General features: G+C 40.9%; 1 protein-coding gene across 2 annotated transcripts in view; it reads right to left on the bottom strand.

Annotated features, from left to right (window-relative positions):
* Positions 1-15422, bottom strand: part of flnbl (filamin B, like) — a 62701-nt gene that overhangs the window by 21695 nt on the left and 25584 nt on the right. For both annotated transcript variants that reach the window (XM_070840207.1, XM_070840217.1), the window contains exons 6-19: positions 14226-14344; positions 13951-14025; positions 13294-13456; positions 11962-12162; positions 11700-11837; positions 10762-10888; positions 8717-8853; positions 7955-8148; positions 7261-7374; positions 6833-6976; positions 2224-2347; positions 553-713; positions 291-381; positions 23-177 (exon numbers count right to left, since the gene is read on the bottom strand). In XM_070840207.1, coding sequence (XP_070696308.1) covers positions 23-177; positions 291-381; positions 553-713; positions 2224-2347; positions 6833-6976; positions 7261-7374; positions 7955-8148; positions 8717-8853; positions 10762-10888; positions 11700-11837; positions 11962-12162; positions 13294-13456; positions 13951-14025; positions 14226-14344 — 1943 coding nt within the window. The remainder of the gene's footprint in view (positions 1-22; positions 178-290; positions 382-552; positions 714-2223; positions 2348-6832; positions 6977-7260; positions 7375-7954; positions 8149-8716; positions 8854-10761; positions 10889-11699; positions 11838-11961; positions 12163-13293; positions 13457-13950; positions 14026-14225; positions 14345-15422) is intronic.

The raw sequence follows: 15422 nt of genomic DNA, 5'->3' as shown, positions 1-15422 counted from the left end.
AATGGGTGCATATTTGACATACCTGTTGTGCAGGTGTGTATTTGACAGTCTGGGAGTAGTCGTAGTTGTCAATGATGTCAAAGTCTTTGACGGGGGAGGAGAAGGAAACATCCAGCGGTGCTTTTCCAGCTCCTTTCGTCAACACTGTGAAATGAGTCGGCTTACCGCTTTCAATACCTGGACAGGTAGAGAGAGACAACAGTCAGCCAGGAACACACGCAGGCATGGACACTTTAATAGAATTACAAATAAACTAACTCTGATTAACTGATTGTGTGTGTGTGTCTCACCAGTGCGAGCCAATCCGGGGCCGTCTGCTTTAACCTTAGATGCATCATGGGAAGGATCAACTTTGACATTAAAGGGGCTCTGTGGGACTTCCTGTGTGGAAAAATTCACCATCAGAACAAAGCACATTAGATGTTCATCATCTCCACTAACACCTTCACAGATCTATCCAGAGACTAAAACCTGGAAACCTTTCGGCTGTGAGTGACTGACTGATTGTGTGTGTGTGTGTGTGTGTGTGTGTATTTGCGTCTGTATGTCTACCTTGTCGGTGAACAGGACTTTAACTGTGAGTCTTCCTGCAGCAGGAGGCACGTATTTGACGGTGAAGGTGTCGTTGGCATTGGGGATGATGTCAAAGTCCACATCGGCCTCTTTGTCTCCAACCATATTGGCTTCACACTTGATGCCCACACTGACGTCACCTGAATGAATAAATAAACATACACACACACAGACAGTTTTAACACGGTAAATTTACTATTTTAATAGAACAGCAGAGTTGGAGCAAAATACAAGTGTCTACCAGTGTCGGATTTGAAGGTGCAAAATATTCATTCTTCTTCACTTCACTACTTTGAAAACAAGCATTTCAGAGAAATTAGACCCATATTGGTTTCAGTTTAAACAGCCGATGAGCAGGGTCTTTCTTTAAGCTGCCAAAAGGGGGTACTAGAGTGTTTCCTGTTCATTCATTCTATTAACTCATGACAGAAACACTCTGTCGACAGGAAGCTGCATTGTCATAGTCTTTAATGTAAACGGTGATCTAACGGTGCACCAGAACTGTCAATCACAGCAGAGGAATTCAAGATATGAGAGGAATGAAGCAGGAAACCAGGCAACAGAAACAGATCAGATTCCTCAACCACTGGCAATCTCAAAAACATCTCTCACCTTCCCACGCTCTACAACAGGGAAAAGAAAAAATTCAGGTGATGCAATATCATTCATTTAGATCATGAAATGAATGATCTGCAGGCAGTGTGTCTCAGTTTAAAATACTAATTGCCTGCAAGTCACTCCAAATGCTTGATTGAGGAAAGAAAATGTACTGAGATCTTTTATTCAGAGGCTGTGGCTCAGAGGTACAGCAGGTCATCCACCAGTCAGAAGATCAGGTTTCTATCCCTGGCTCTTTCAAAGAGAAACTATGTAACTGCTGTTGTATGAATAATGCATGAAACAATATATATTATCTAAGCATTACCGTAGCTAAAATATGTCGGGTTTTGAATGCATCTTTTGAATAAACTAAAAAGGCTTTGTTTGAACTTTACTCTTCCCATTCTGGCAGTGAGTGTAAGTACACGCGGCTGACATGTGTCTTGGGCGCTGACTCCTAGTTGCTGTTGTCTACTCGGCCGTTGCGGTTGCTCCCTCCTTCAGCTCTGGCAAACCAATCATTTCTGACTGACGTAGCACATGAATGTTGCCAGACATCAGATTTAAAACTCTAGTGTACTGAAGTTACAGAGAGTTTTACTTCACAGTGATTCAGTGATCAGCAACTGTGTCAATACATTTGACGTGAACATGTGTCAAAGTCCTGCTCTCGAGCTTTAAGGTGTTCTTTAATGGTTTTTTTTGTACTTGGTTTGTTTGTGCTGGTAGGTGATCTTGTGTATGCATGCGCTGCTCTATTCAGGAAGGTAAACCTGATGAATTTCCTGTCAGGATTTTTCTACCTTGAGATCATCACCAGCGACCAGGACACACCAGAGAAAGAAGTGTGTGTTCGAGAACCATTCAACGACAATATAAAAAAGGTAAAGGTTTGTGTGTACATGCAGAGTGTAGACGTCTTTAAGTGTGTGACTCTTTTTGTGTGTGTTGTTCTGACACATATGGAAAACTGCTGTCACACCAAATAAAACTGTCTGTTGGGATTTCCTGTCTTAATTATTAGTGTGTGTGTGTGTGTGTCTTTCTTACCGTCTCCAGCTCCTGAACAGTCCACAGTGAAATGCGTGGGCTCATTAGCCTTCAGTCCAGTTCTCTCCACTCCAGGACCAAACACCTTCACCATGTTGGGGTGGCTGCCTTTACCCACATTCACCTACAACACAAAATGACACTTATTTTCATTTCAAAACGGTAGTTTAAGGAGATTTCCACCTTCAGAACCTGCAATGTTTAAACAACACGACAGTTAAGTGTTTATCCTTATTATTACAAAACATGGAACACTAAACATGGAGTGCAACAGGGCTCCATCTTGAATCCACTACTTTTCATGTAGTCATATTCTTTTTATACATTATGTACTTCAACAGATTCCAAGAAATCAGATGGCTTAATTTCACTAAACTTTCTAGATATAGAAGTGCCATGTTACTGCAGTTAGGCAAGAATGGTTCTAAAACAATAAGGTTGTTGGCACAGACAGCTGAGAAAATCATTACACCTTAATACTCATATCATCTGCCATAGAAGTTTTTCCATTTTATTTTTTCTTTAATGTTGATTTACAACTCACCAGTGCTCCAAAATGTGACACTGGAATGATGTGTACATCAGAACTTTAGATATGAAATGAAAAAACTGATGATACCAGGTTGGTGTTAAGATATTTCTCTTTAGGTTTATAATCTGGCAATAAACTATGCTATATTAGCTCACTTTCCAGCTGCAGCTTCAGAGGCAGAGGTAAACTTGGTCAAACTTAAGAGGCAAAATTCTGTGTATGTATATAAGACCACATCTACAGTCAATTAAAAAACAAGAAGCAAAATAATTAACCAAAAATGCTAAAAACATCACATCAATACAGTTTTAAAAGACTGTGCTCTAGTTTATTCTTTTATAGCTGCCCAGGGCATGTTTTACAGAATGTCTGCGCAGAAAGAGATTATCTAACCATTTTAAAAACCAGAGACTTCATGTACTCACAAATCCTGCCAGGTGGAGTCAATCAATTAAGCTCAGTCTTGGATATGCTTACATTAGTTTACTAAGTACACGTGATGATATTTATCATCATAGTGGTGTGTGTTTAGTGAAAGTCAACTAGCTCTTTTCTGTTATGAGAGCCTATTGATAATAGTATAATATTAGGGAATACAATACAAAGTAACAACAATAATTCTAAACAAAGAAAGTAAGAGTTCATGCAAGAGTTTTTCAAGTGTATCTACATCTATATGTTTATTTTAGCTATTAAAAGTATGTTATAGGATTGTAAAACAGTTAGCATCATACTAAAACTCCAAATATGTAAATATACACCTTCAAATGATTGAAAAAAATACTACTTATGAATATGGAAGTTAAAAACCATCATATCATTAAAAGTCAGCAAACTAATAGAAATGAGCCAAACAACACAGTAAAACATTTAAATGAAATATCAGAATTTATTTTGAAACCAGTCTGATTTGATTTGTGATTTAAGTAAATATAAATTACTCCGGATTTTAGTACAGCTGATGATTATGTTGAGTTTCAGTCAACATGTTGGTTACATCTTTAGACAAAAGAAAGTAGTCATTGTGCAAAAAAAAAAATAATAATAATGAATGAGTTGACTGAATTTGCCACTGGAAGACAAAATGATTTCCTCTAAAAGCTTTTAGTTGTAAGTTACCAAATCATAGTATCATTTAACAGATCAAGTCCAGTGAAGTCCTTCTTGCTTCAGTCACAGTGGTTTGGACGGGTTTTCTTACAACCACAACTGATCGTTACCTTTACAATTTACACTGTATCAAACCTCGTCAGCAAAGGTAAGTATTCTGTATTCAGTGCAAAAACTGCAGTTCTATGTTGTCTTCCCATCACAGCCATGGATATTAGCAACAGGTAGGGTCAAGTCAGGTGGGTTCAGATGTCTGTCATTAATCTCTCTTCCACACTGGCTTCTTTTACCTTCCCATTTCTAATGGAAACGTGTCACTGCCGTGTGTTCTCAGCAGTGCTGTGAGCTGGGTGTGACTGTTTACTCTCTATCCATCTCCTGTATCAACATTAAGTTGGAGAAAGGCAAGGCCAAGCAGCCTGCAGGCTGCTGCAGCTCAAGACAAGCCTGCTGAAATATCCCATCCCATGACATCAACTCTAAACCTGGAATAATACTTCTTAGACATGTGCAAACTTCCCTGGACCAGCTGAAATGTTCTGTGGACCAGTACATATACACACTTCTAACCCATCAGAGCCAGAAGAAACAATTTAACACTTCTTTTTGTAGTATGAAGGCTAAGAAAAGCTTTGTACAAATGTTGTAAAGCAATGTCCAGAACTCTTGTTGGATCATTTCCTTACGATTGCACAATTACATTTTCAAATCTCTTCAAATCTGCATCAACTTGTCTTGTTCTTCTATGCTGTAACTTTTGGACTTTGTAATCCTGTAGTCTTTTCCATCCCCTGAAGACTTTGGCAACGCCATAAATACTTGAACAGGACACAAATGCATATCTAGACATATCTACAGCCCATTGTAAGTTTCTCATGAGGCTTATTTGCCCTGCGGGTGAAACTGTAAACAGGTTATAAGAACAGGGAGAGGGGAAGACGGCTGATAAATAAAGTAAAGAAACCTAACAGCAACACCTGGCAAACATATCTCTCAAACTGTGATTACAATTTTTTTTTAATTAAACCAAATTAAAAGTGCAAATAAGACTGGTTAGTGCATAACTCAACTGTAAAATGAAAAAAACCTTTTCACTCTGTTTTTGTTTATTTATATCATTTAATTGAATTGTTTTGAACTCAGTAGACGTGAATTAAAAAAAAAAAAAAGGATCATACTTGACTTGGATATTAGAGGTTTCACTCATCAATACCTCCAACTCCATTCTAATAGCTTATATCTTTTTGCTTCCTGAGATACATATGAAGTGAAAAGGTTTTCATTCAAGTGGAGCAAAATGTGTTTCATAAAAAAAAAAAAATTTGCATGCTGTGATAAAGACAGCAGACCTTCACTTATCTGAACCTCTCTCACTTCCCAACTTACAGGATGAAACAGAAATCACTGCAGACAAGTTTGTTTCATAAGATCCTTTTAACTAGCTTCACCTAGAGGGCAGAATGCTTGGCACGTTATGGTATCTCAACAGATCCCACCTCGCCTCTTCTGTGCAGGTGCCAACCAGTAAGTGTCGCTAGTGCAGCAACAAGAGCATGATCCTTCACTGGCTTCCCACCAGCACAGACTGATAATTGTGTTAGTTGGGGCAAACAACCTAATTAGAGTCAGTGAGGAATTTGATTTCAGCTATTCACCAATTTTGTTTTCATGTGCGTTTCCTGTATTTTAAGCACATTTCTGCATGTCATATATGTTGTCTAATTGGTAAAGGTTTTTAAATGTGCATGTGTTATTTTAACCTGCAGTGTTTTAAGTGCCACATTCATGCGTTCTCAAAGAGGTACAGAGGTCATCTTCATGTGCTTGCGTTTTCTTAGATTGAGCAGTTAGTGTTCGTTGTTTTGCTGCAGTGGCTAAAAGAGTTTAATGTCTGTCTACTGTAGCAAAACACACTGTGCCCGTTTCTTTAACAGCCAATTGCAACATGTGTAATTGAGGCCGTTGGGGACAAAAGCTTAATCAGCCCTAATTTAAAGTATCTAATAGATATTGATTGTTTTAGTAGTATTGATGGTGCCTACTTTTACTAATGTTCTCTTCTTAAGGATTCAATCAGAAAGGTTCAGATTAGTGAAGTTCTAGTGTAGGTCAAACAAAAAAGTGTTGAAAGAATACAAAAACCAAAGTGAGTTACAGTGCAGAAAATGTAGTGATTAAAACATCTCCAGTAGAGTCTAGATGAGAACAGGTTTAGTAGACAAACCACAGGTTGTTACAGTGCACAGACAGGGGTTACAGTACGTTAATGAGCATGGTGAATAAAATGTAGAAAATGTGAAAATGAATCAAAATACTATAGGGTTTGTTAAACATACAAGTCTCACTTGCTTTTTGATCCTCATATTTTCAGGCAACAACAAAACACGTCTATGGTGTTATTGATATTTTAGTGTGAGTTTTCATATCAAAATGCTTTTAAATGAAAGTCTGACAAAATTATGAGTCAAATTTACAGTTCATAGATTTAGGGGGAAAAAAAATTAGATGTAAAGCCACTTTAGTGCCTAATCAACCAACCTGTGTTCACTGAAACTAATGGCTTCATGTCACTTGAGTGGCCACAGCCACAGCAGTTTCTCTCTTATTAAGGTATTTAAACACAGATTTCACATACCAATTTTTTTTTTTTTGTTTTACTAATGTATGCTTTTTTTAAAATGTACAATTTACCTCTGATTTTATCTCTGTGTAACTAAACTAAAAGGTGTACCTCTCCTCAGTATATGTAGTGATGATGATCAGAGGCTTCTTAATTTTACTGCTCACACCTTTACATTTTGACTTCACCATCTTGAATCTTTCATCTTGAACAGTCGGCTCTGATTTGACAACTTTGATTCTTTCTGCCTTAACTAGGGGCTCTGACCGGACAACCTCAATCAGAACCTCACATTTGGGTTCAGTAGCACTTCCTGTTTTAACAGGGTGCTGCAATTGGCTGCTTACCCTGAAGGGGCTGTTAGGGATGCTGACTCCTCCCCAGGCGACTGCCACGGTGTGTTTGAGAGGGGAGGCGGGCGTGTAGGAGCAGGAGTAGAGCCCGTCACCTTTACTCCTCACCTTCACCTCCACAGGGAGTCCCTCTGCATCCTGACAGACAGACCGACAGATGTGAGGACAGGAAGACAGTTAAGAAGGTGGTCAAAGCTAAATAAGACACAAAAGTCCAAACATAGCGGCATGCAAATGTTGGTTTGGGGGTCACAGTTATGAGGGGGAAAATGAAAAGCAGGAAATTTTAAATGGCATTGGCAGAAATATAATAAAATCTCACAATCTCACTTAGACAGAAAACTGTTGATACAAAAGTGGTTATGAAGCACAGATATATCTGTGCTTCATATATATCTGTATTGAGGCATTCTGTATTTTACCTGAGCCATGACCTTCAGCGGTCCTTTCCCAGCATCCTTAGCGCTGACGGTGAACTCAGCAGGTTGGTTGACCAGGCAGCCGGTCTTCTCAAGCCCTGGCCCGAAAGCCTGGACCTACGACCCCAATACCAGAGCTAATCATTAAAGACGTCAGGAGCCAGAAGATCCGTTTACAGTAGCAGCTCGTTTTTAGCCAACAGTCACTTTCACGGGTTAAAACTACAAACACACCAGCTGTCGCTAATTAATGTTAACTGGGTGAGTAGCTTCATAATAAGCCAAAATTGGGACTTGTCAAAGATCATTTGTGAGGGAGGAAGCTCCACTCTGATTGTTCAGCGTTGTTACAGAGTGTTTGTGTAGCTCAGCAACTCCAACAGAGTCAATTTAAGGAGTCACATTCTCCCAGTTAACCTTTTATCAATATCAGATCAATAATTCAATCTTCGGAAAAAAAATTGTTTTGATCTAGAACCGTTTAAGTAGATTGTAAAAAGGTGTGTCAGATTTATAGTAGCCGTTATTAAAGGCCTCGGATCAGGACCAGGCCAAAAACAACAGTATCAGGACGGCACTACAGATTATTTACGACTTTAGACCTAAACTTAAGTATCTCAAGTCTCCTATCAGCAGGTCATCGTGTGCCTGAGCCCAAGTTTGGTGGTCCAACACCCTGGTTTTGTGTCATACTGACCGTATCTGCGTCACTGGCGTTGTTGTCTGGGACGAAGTGGGCCATGAAGGGGCTGTGTTCGATGTCCTCCTCGTCGCAGGTCACGTGGACGGCATATTCTCCGGGCTCCGTCGGCCAGTAACGGACGTCACATGACCCATCGTTCTGGTCCTCGCACTCAATTTTAGCCTGCGAAGGTCCCTCAATGGCAAAACCTGAAGACAGATTCGATTGGATGAAAAGTGGGGTTGCAGTTTGACAACATTTAATGTAATCCGATTCCAGTTTCAAACCCTCAAGTCTAATCTCAATCCTTTCCAGTCCCTTATGAAATCCATTTGGGCTCAGCCTTCAACACTGGTAGCATAAGTATGACTAAAACTCAAATGTTTTCTTTATTCATTGGCAAACAAGGCAGAGACCGTGTTAGTGGGAGTCTGAATTAGCCCACATCAAGCTCTTCTTCACGAGTTATCTTAAGCTCTTTGTACACTGAATTGTGATTTGTGGCTATACAAATAATTGAGAAGAGAAGAAGAGAAGAAGACAGTGCTTGTGACCGTTTGATGGCCCATCATAGACATGAGCAGATGTGAAATGTTGATTAAAAAAAGATGAATCAATGAATCATTGAGGTAACAGCTGACTTTTTTTCACCTGCATTTTGATCCAAAATACTGGATTTCCTCATACAGAACCATGAAAAACTCAGAGTCTGTTGGTGGTAAATATTTGTAAACCAAAAGTAAACCTGGTATAAAAGAAGTGAAATCAGAGACTCACCCAGCACACCAACATCAGTGCCGACAGACTCCACTACAAACGTGGCAGGTTTACCCACAATGCCGCCCTCTAGGCCAGGACCCCAGGCTCTGATCTGCTGAGGCCCTGCCTTCGGACCCACCACAACTTCGAAAGGACTGAAAAAGAGGGTGAGAGAGCAGAACTGTCAAAATGAGTAAAATCACACAATCCACTGCTCCACATGCTCTGTGGCCGTTGTTGTGGTACGGTTGCAGCATATGTGTGAAAAACATTATGCGACTTTCCGTGTGTGTGTGTGTGTGTGTGTGTGTGTGTGTGTGTGTGTGGGGAAGGGTCATGCACACTGAATGAGATCACCTGTGAGGCTGCGAACACACATATATAAAGCCAGTAACTGCTGAAGGTTGGATTACAGTCCTGTGAGGCACTGAGGTTTTTGGTGTGTGTGTGTGTGTGCGTTCGTTCTTTATGCATTTTCAGATGGAAACTAACTTCACGCCAAATAAAACTGTGTATGTGTAATGACGACAGTAAATCCCAACAGAGGACCTTTACTTTGCTTCGTTTTCACTATCAGTGTTATCAGTGTCGTATAGTTTATTTGGCATCGTCTTAGTTACCCTGGCAGCACAGTTTCATTTGTTAGAGTTGACATTTGTCACATTTGCTACTATATTAATCTATGTCAAATAAAATTCCTTTTTTTAGTTAATCTTTGACATGTGCTTCCCTTATTTGATATGGTCTCAGAGCCCGGCCATAACAAAATAATGACATTATCATTATAGATAATTATCAGCAATTAGAAGTGTTACTCAAACAGATTTATTTTGGTCAAAATTGTAATTACCAAAAAGAATACATTTAATTTTCAGTTTTTACTACCAGCAATGATGTTTGTTCAGTAATTTAATTGGTGCAGTATCTGTGTGGGAGAGCGCTAAAGATGGTTTGTTCCCTTCCAACACACACACAGCTGTACAGGTTTGAACCAGCTTTGGGCCAAAGCTGTGACACGCTATTCAGCCTCGTGTGTGTGATCCCAGCCCTCTAGAAGTTATTTTGTGTCCTGACTCAAAACATCTGTGATGTATGGAGTGTTGAGCTCACCGGACTACCCGTTGTTGTCCGTTTTGACAGTCTGGACATTTACCACCACCACATCTGGATCCATGAAGTCACTATGGTGACTCAAGGCATAGATGCCCTTTCTACAAACATAACCCCAAAACATCGGCTCCACAACAGCTGCAGTAATATTATTATGAAGTTATATTTCGATCAGTTAAGACTCAGTTTGACTCTAAAGAGTAGCTTAAAACCCCCTAAAAACTGGTGGTTTCATGTCTAACCATGCCGCAGTGATGTGGAGGTGTACTTGAGTACACTGTGACATCACTGTTGGGTGTGGCCATAGTTTAAACAAATGAACCTTTGAACCAGAGAGGGCAGCAAAACAAAGCTTTTCAGCCTGGTGTTTCTCTAATATCTTTCTCTCTCTCCTTCTGTCCAGTGGAAAAACCAGAGAGTGTTTTGTGTTTGTTATATTAGCCTGATGAGCTAGCAGTCAGTGCTGGAGAAATAAAACAGAAACCTGCTGAAGGGCAGCTTCTACACTCCCTCCTTCACCCATCTGCCATCCCAGCCACCGAAGTCGGCTTCTTCTGTGTGGGAACGTTTTGACCCAGTTTGACCTGTGGCTATGCCTGCTTGTTTCATGTGATTATGTCATTCCAGGTATTTCCCTTACATGCACACCTCTTCTTTGTCCAAGTCTGGCTACTCTTCAGTGTGTTTTACCACCAAGAATCCCTTAGTTGGCTTTTCTTCCCGTGTGGCTGGTGGCTCAGGAATTTGGGGAAGTCCCTGCACTAATGCTAATATTCATACAACAAAACACTCAATCTGCTCTACAGAGAGGTGACAAAGAGAACATGAGGCCCAGGCTGAAAGTCTTCATTTCCCCTGCGGATCCAACCATTCAGATCACATGAGGTAATGTGCTGAGGTAATTCTTTGAAAAGCGCGCACGCACACACACACACACACAGAGTATGGCTCACCTCTTTGGGATGTGCTGACCCCCCCAGGTGATGGAGACTGTGTATTTGCCAGGACTGTTGGGATAATACTCATAGGAGAACACACCATCCTGACTGGAGATCTGCTTCACTGGCTCTTCGACACCCTCTGAACGCACAAACACACATATATGATCAGACAGAGAAATAATCTGAAATTACATCTGAGATAAAAGAACATTCTGGAAAATACTCTTATTTGCCTTCACAGGCAAGGGTAGATGAGCTACAACTAGTCCAAGCCAGCCTCTTCTTCGGCACTGATAACCTATTTTTTCTTATATTGTAATCAATGAACTGCAGTGGCTGTCACAGGACTGTAATAAACTTGTCACATTGACCGACATGCCTGTCTGCCTACGTACCGGCATACCTGCACTGCAAGTGCACTCATTGCACTTGACTGGAGTCTTCCACAAGGTTAAAGTTAGCAAGCCAATCGCACAAGAATAGCAGAGGTGGCAAAATTAAATTACGGTTCAGCAACAGCTACCAGCACGAAGCACACACACACTGAGCCGGAGAATGAGAGTGAGCCAACAGCACAAAGCACAGTCTAGTGAGCAAATATTATGACCTGAAGGTAATGTTTTATGCCCGTTTTACTTGTGTTTATACGATTCTGGTCTGATAAGAGGCTGTCAGTCAGCGGAGAACGTGTTGCGGGGGAGTGGCTTTGGCGGAAAGCCTGAGGGGAGGGGCTGGGATATTTTTAGTTGGATACTTTGAAAAAAAAAAATCGCTACACTTGCTAGCTTCTCCAACATTGCAGACCCCGCATTTAATAACTGTATGCTGGACAGTCACACTGCACCATAAAGTAACTATGACTTGTTGTTTGTTAATAAGACATTTCACTCAAAACTACCAATTTCAGCCTCACTGGTTGACAAAGCCCCCACAGTGTGAACTCTACTCACTGGGTCCTTTGACGAGCACCTTCAGGTCCCCACTGCCAGCATTTCTGGTGTCCACCTTCAAGTCACCAACCTGTTTCACCCTCATGCCAGACGGCTGGAGACCACGACCTGTCGCCCTGCAGGCCCCCGGAACGCAGGCTGGAAAACACACATGCAGGGGGTGATGAGTTGTATTACGCTGTGTTTAAGCTGGGTCATGATTACCATGTTTATGAGTGCATTTGAACAATTTAGTGATGTGATGCGGTTAAAGACGACTCACCAGGCCCCACGTCCACACTGAAGGGGCTCCTGGGGATCCCCACCCCCCCGAAGGTGACGGTAACTGTGTGCGGGCCGGCCTGGGTGGGCCGGTAGGTGCAGCGATAGACGCTGTCTCCCTTATCCTCCATCATCACCTCAACACTGTTCTGGCGGCCCTGAGGGTCTTTGATCATGGCCGTCACATCTCCTGTACCAGCTCCTACAGAGAAGACAACAAAACTTAAGCAAATTAGTCCTCAGTTTCAGTCTTTGCTTCCAGGGAACACATACGAGTAAAAAAAAAAACTGAATTTCTGACATTGTGAACATGAAACACACACCCTCCATGTTGAAAAGACTGATCAATTAAGAAACTGCTTTTCATTGCTTATGTAGTTTGTGAATCCTGAAGGCTTCAACCACACAGTGGTAAGTGCAGCTTGAGTAAAACTTTGAGCGACAACATGCTAAATAATACAGCTGTGGAGTTGCACATGCAAAGTTAGCATTAAATCTAAGCAGGTTCAGCACTACAAGCAACACACGCATGTGAATATCAAATCTATCACTTCATAGAGCCTTGATGGTTCTCTGATATCTCAGCCTCTTAGTTTACAGCAAAGGTGTAACCAAGACAGACAGAGAAGCTCCAATTACAACACACACACACACAGATTTAGTGTGCTGCACTATATTTTCACATCGTAAATAGTTGTTTAATGCCATACTATTGCTCATAATGTCGTATGAACAACCTTTAAAGTACAATCATAATACACTCTATATTCTCTCATAGTCAACTCTAATGAATGATGCATTCGCAGAGATGTTTCTCATTTCAGTGGGTCAGAGTTCACCTTTGTTCAACTTTGATCTGAGAACTCCCACCGTCAGCCAACAGAAATAGTGATGCACATTAAGAAACCCGCTCACTTTGTTCAGATGGAGGGAGTGTGGGAACCCTGCAGGTTCACACTGCATTGAAGCTTAAGAGTTGTTTAACAGGTGAGTAACAACTATTGTAACATGTAAGAAATTGCTTTTGCGGTTGAGTAATTAATTAATACTGTTTTTACTTCTTCAGTGAGTAATATGAGTAAGCTGATGCAGGTCATGAGGCCTCTGGTGTGTGTGCTTACATAGGAAAAGGGCGTGGGTGTTTTAGGCAAGTCACAATCCGCCACTACCTATTGTCCTTCACACAACCTCAATATAATCTGCGGCTTCACTTTTAGAAATGGTTTACAGTTTGAGTTTTTGTTTGACTGAGGGGTAATTTACCTTTTCCCTGTAACCATATCTGTGCTTCTGTGTGTAAAACACCCTCAAAGGTGACTCTGATTTCTCTGACCTGCAGTGTAGATGTCAAAGTAGGTAGGTTTGTTGGCGATGTTGCCCACAGGTTCGACTCCCGGACCTTTGACCGACACCTTGGAGGCGTCGCCCAGCGCCTTGTCCACGTTGACCTCAAATGGACTCTTGGGAATAGGCTGACCTGCAAACAACACCGTCACCTAGGAAACAAAGACAATTATCCACAGTTAGCCATAGCCAAAATAAGGGCTTCTGATAGATCAATAAAGATGTTTTTTTCTCCCTTCTTACTGACTTTTTCCTTTCACTAATAGAAATAATCAAAGATTCAGTAAAAGAAAGTTTTGGATTGAAGTGATGCCTTTACAACTTTAAATTTAAGAATGCGATAAAATGTTTTTTATTGTACAGCAATGAAATTGAAGTTTTGATTAATCACCTTTGACACCTGTAGTGAGAATGTGTTCAGTCTCTACAGAATCTCATTGGATTAAGGGTGCAAGGTTCAAATCAAGTAAAGAGGAGTGTAATGTAGAATGTGGCCTTTGAGTCCAGGCTTCAACTGTCAAAGGAAACTCTACATTATGATCCTTCCCTTGCTAAGAATCTAAAGACATGTATGGAATTGCCTTCTTAGAAACCATACATGGAAAGTATTCAACGCTACATGTTTACAGAAAAAAATAAAGTTTACCTTGTGAGGTCCCATGACTTGAGGGATGTAGGTGACACTGAATGTCTTCTTGCCATCATTAGGCTCTGCTTTCAGCTGATCCAAACACACACACACACACACACACACACACACACAGATATTAGGTTAAAGGACTACTTATGTGTCAGGTAGAGGCCATGGTTCATCAAATCGTATACAAAAATATAAAATCACAGCATTAAACAGATGGAGTGACACTGTAGTCTCTCAGAAGTCAAGTGTGAGAAAGAGGACAGAGAGGACTTGGTGCACACCTCCTCTCTGGTGCCGTCCGGATGGTCCAGGTAGATGGTGACTTGACCCTGACCAGCACTGAACGTGTCCACTGTGAACACAGCAGGACGCAGCACACGGTTCCCTGTTGGTTCAATACCTACAGATGGAGAGAAGCGACAGATTCGGGCAGGTGAAAAACTTGAATGCTATCAGTGACTTCAAAGACAGTTTCAACTATCTGCATATTTGAGTAAATTGCAACCCTGTGCACCCACAAATTCAACACCGTTAGTGATCACTGATGATCATGAACTACACAAAGTGCCGACAGGAAAATCAGTTCTGTTCCTGGTGTGAAACAGAATCAGTGAAAATATAAAAGACAAAAATGTTTCCTTTCCCTTTTATAAACAAGGCGAGCTTCCTGAAATTAGCTTATTGACATATTTTACGTGACTTATTTTATTCCGATTGTGGATTTCTCACATGATTAAGACTCCTCAGTAACTAGATCTGTTAACATTTTGTGTATCATTTTTGTATGTGTTGCATGTGATTTGGCAAGATGTAAGATGCGAGACGAAAGGTCTTGCAACACAAAATGAATTATTTTATTTGCTAATAAAATAAAATGTGTTAGCCACAGCCCTATAAATATCACATCTCGTATAACACCCATAAAGCTTCATTCAGTCCAGTTTGAGTTATACATCTGTGAGTCTGAAGGTTGGTTGGTGAAGACACCAAAACACACCAGTTTAAATGCTTCAAGACAGGATTTTGCAACTTTACACATCTTTGATTAGTTAGGCCAGCCCAAATTTTTTGCTGGTCCACCCTTTGATTCTTTTTGCTGAAGGTCACTACACCAGGATGCTACCTCGGCCTAATGGAAGCAGAGCTGCAAGCTGCTGTGAGTGTGTTTAGTGTGTGTCCTTCATGTCTTTCTGCCTCTGGAGCTATTTCCAGGTATTTCCTGCTTGGGTACACTGTGTGTGTGTGTGTGTGTGTGTGTGTGTGTGTGTGATATCAGTGTAGTCTTTTGTTCAGACTAACAGCTGCCCACTTCCTCATATTGTCAGACACACCAGTGTGTCCAGTGTTTCCATTAGCCCACACACAGTGGGAGGAACAGGTCACAAAAAAAACACAGAAGGTCATGTGTTATTCAACAACTAGATTAAGTCTTTTTTTTAATGTAATTGGACTTTTTTTTTTTTTTAAATATATACGTG

The sequence above is a fragment of the Pempheris klunzingeri genome, chromosome 2 (assembly GCF_042242105.1).
Source record: "Pempheris klunzingeri isolate RE-2024b chromosome 2, fPemKlu1.hap1, whole genome shotgun sequence".
Lineage (NCBI taxonomy): Eukaryota > Metazoa > Chordata > Actinopteri > Acropomatiformes > Pempheridae > Pempheris > Pempheris klunzingeri.
The sequence above is the reverse complement of the archived record's forward strand: the minus strand, read 5'-3'. Positions and strand labels throughout refer to the sequence as shown.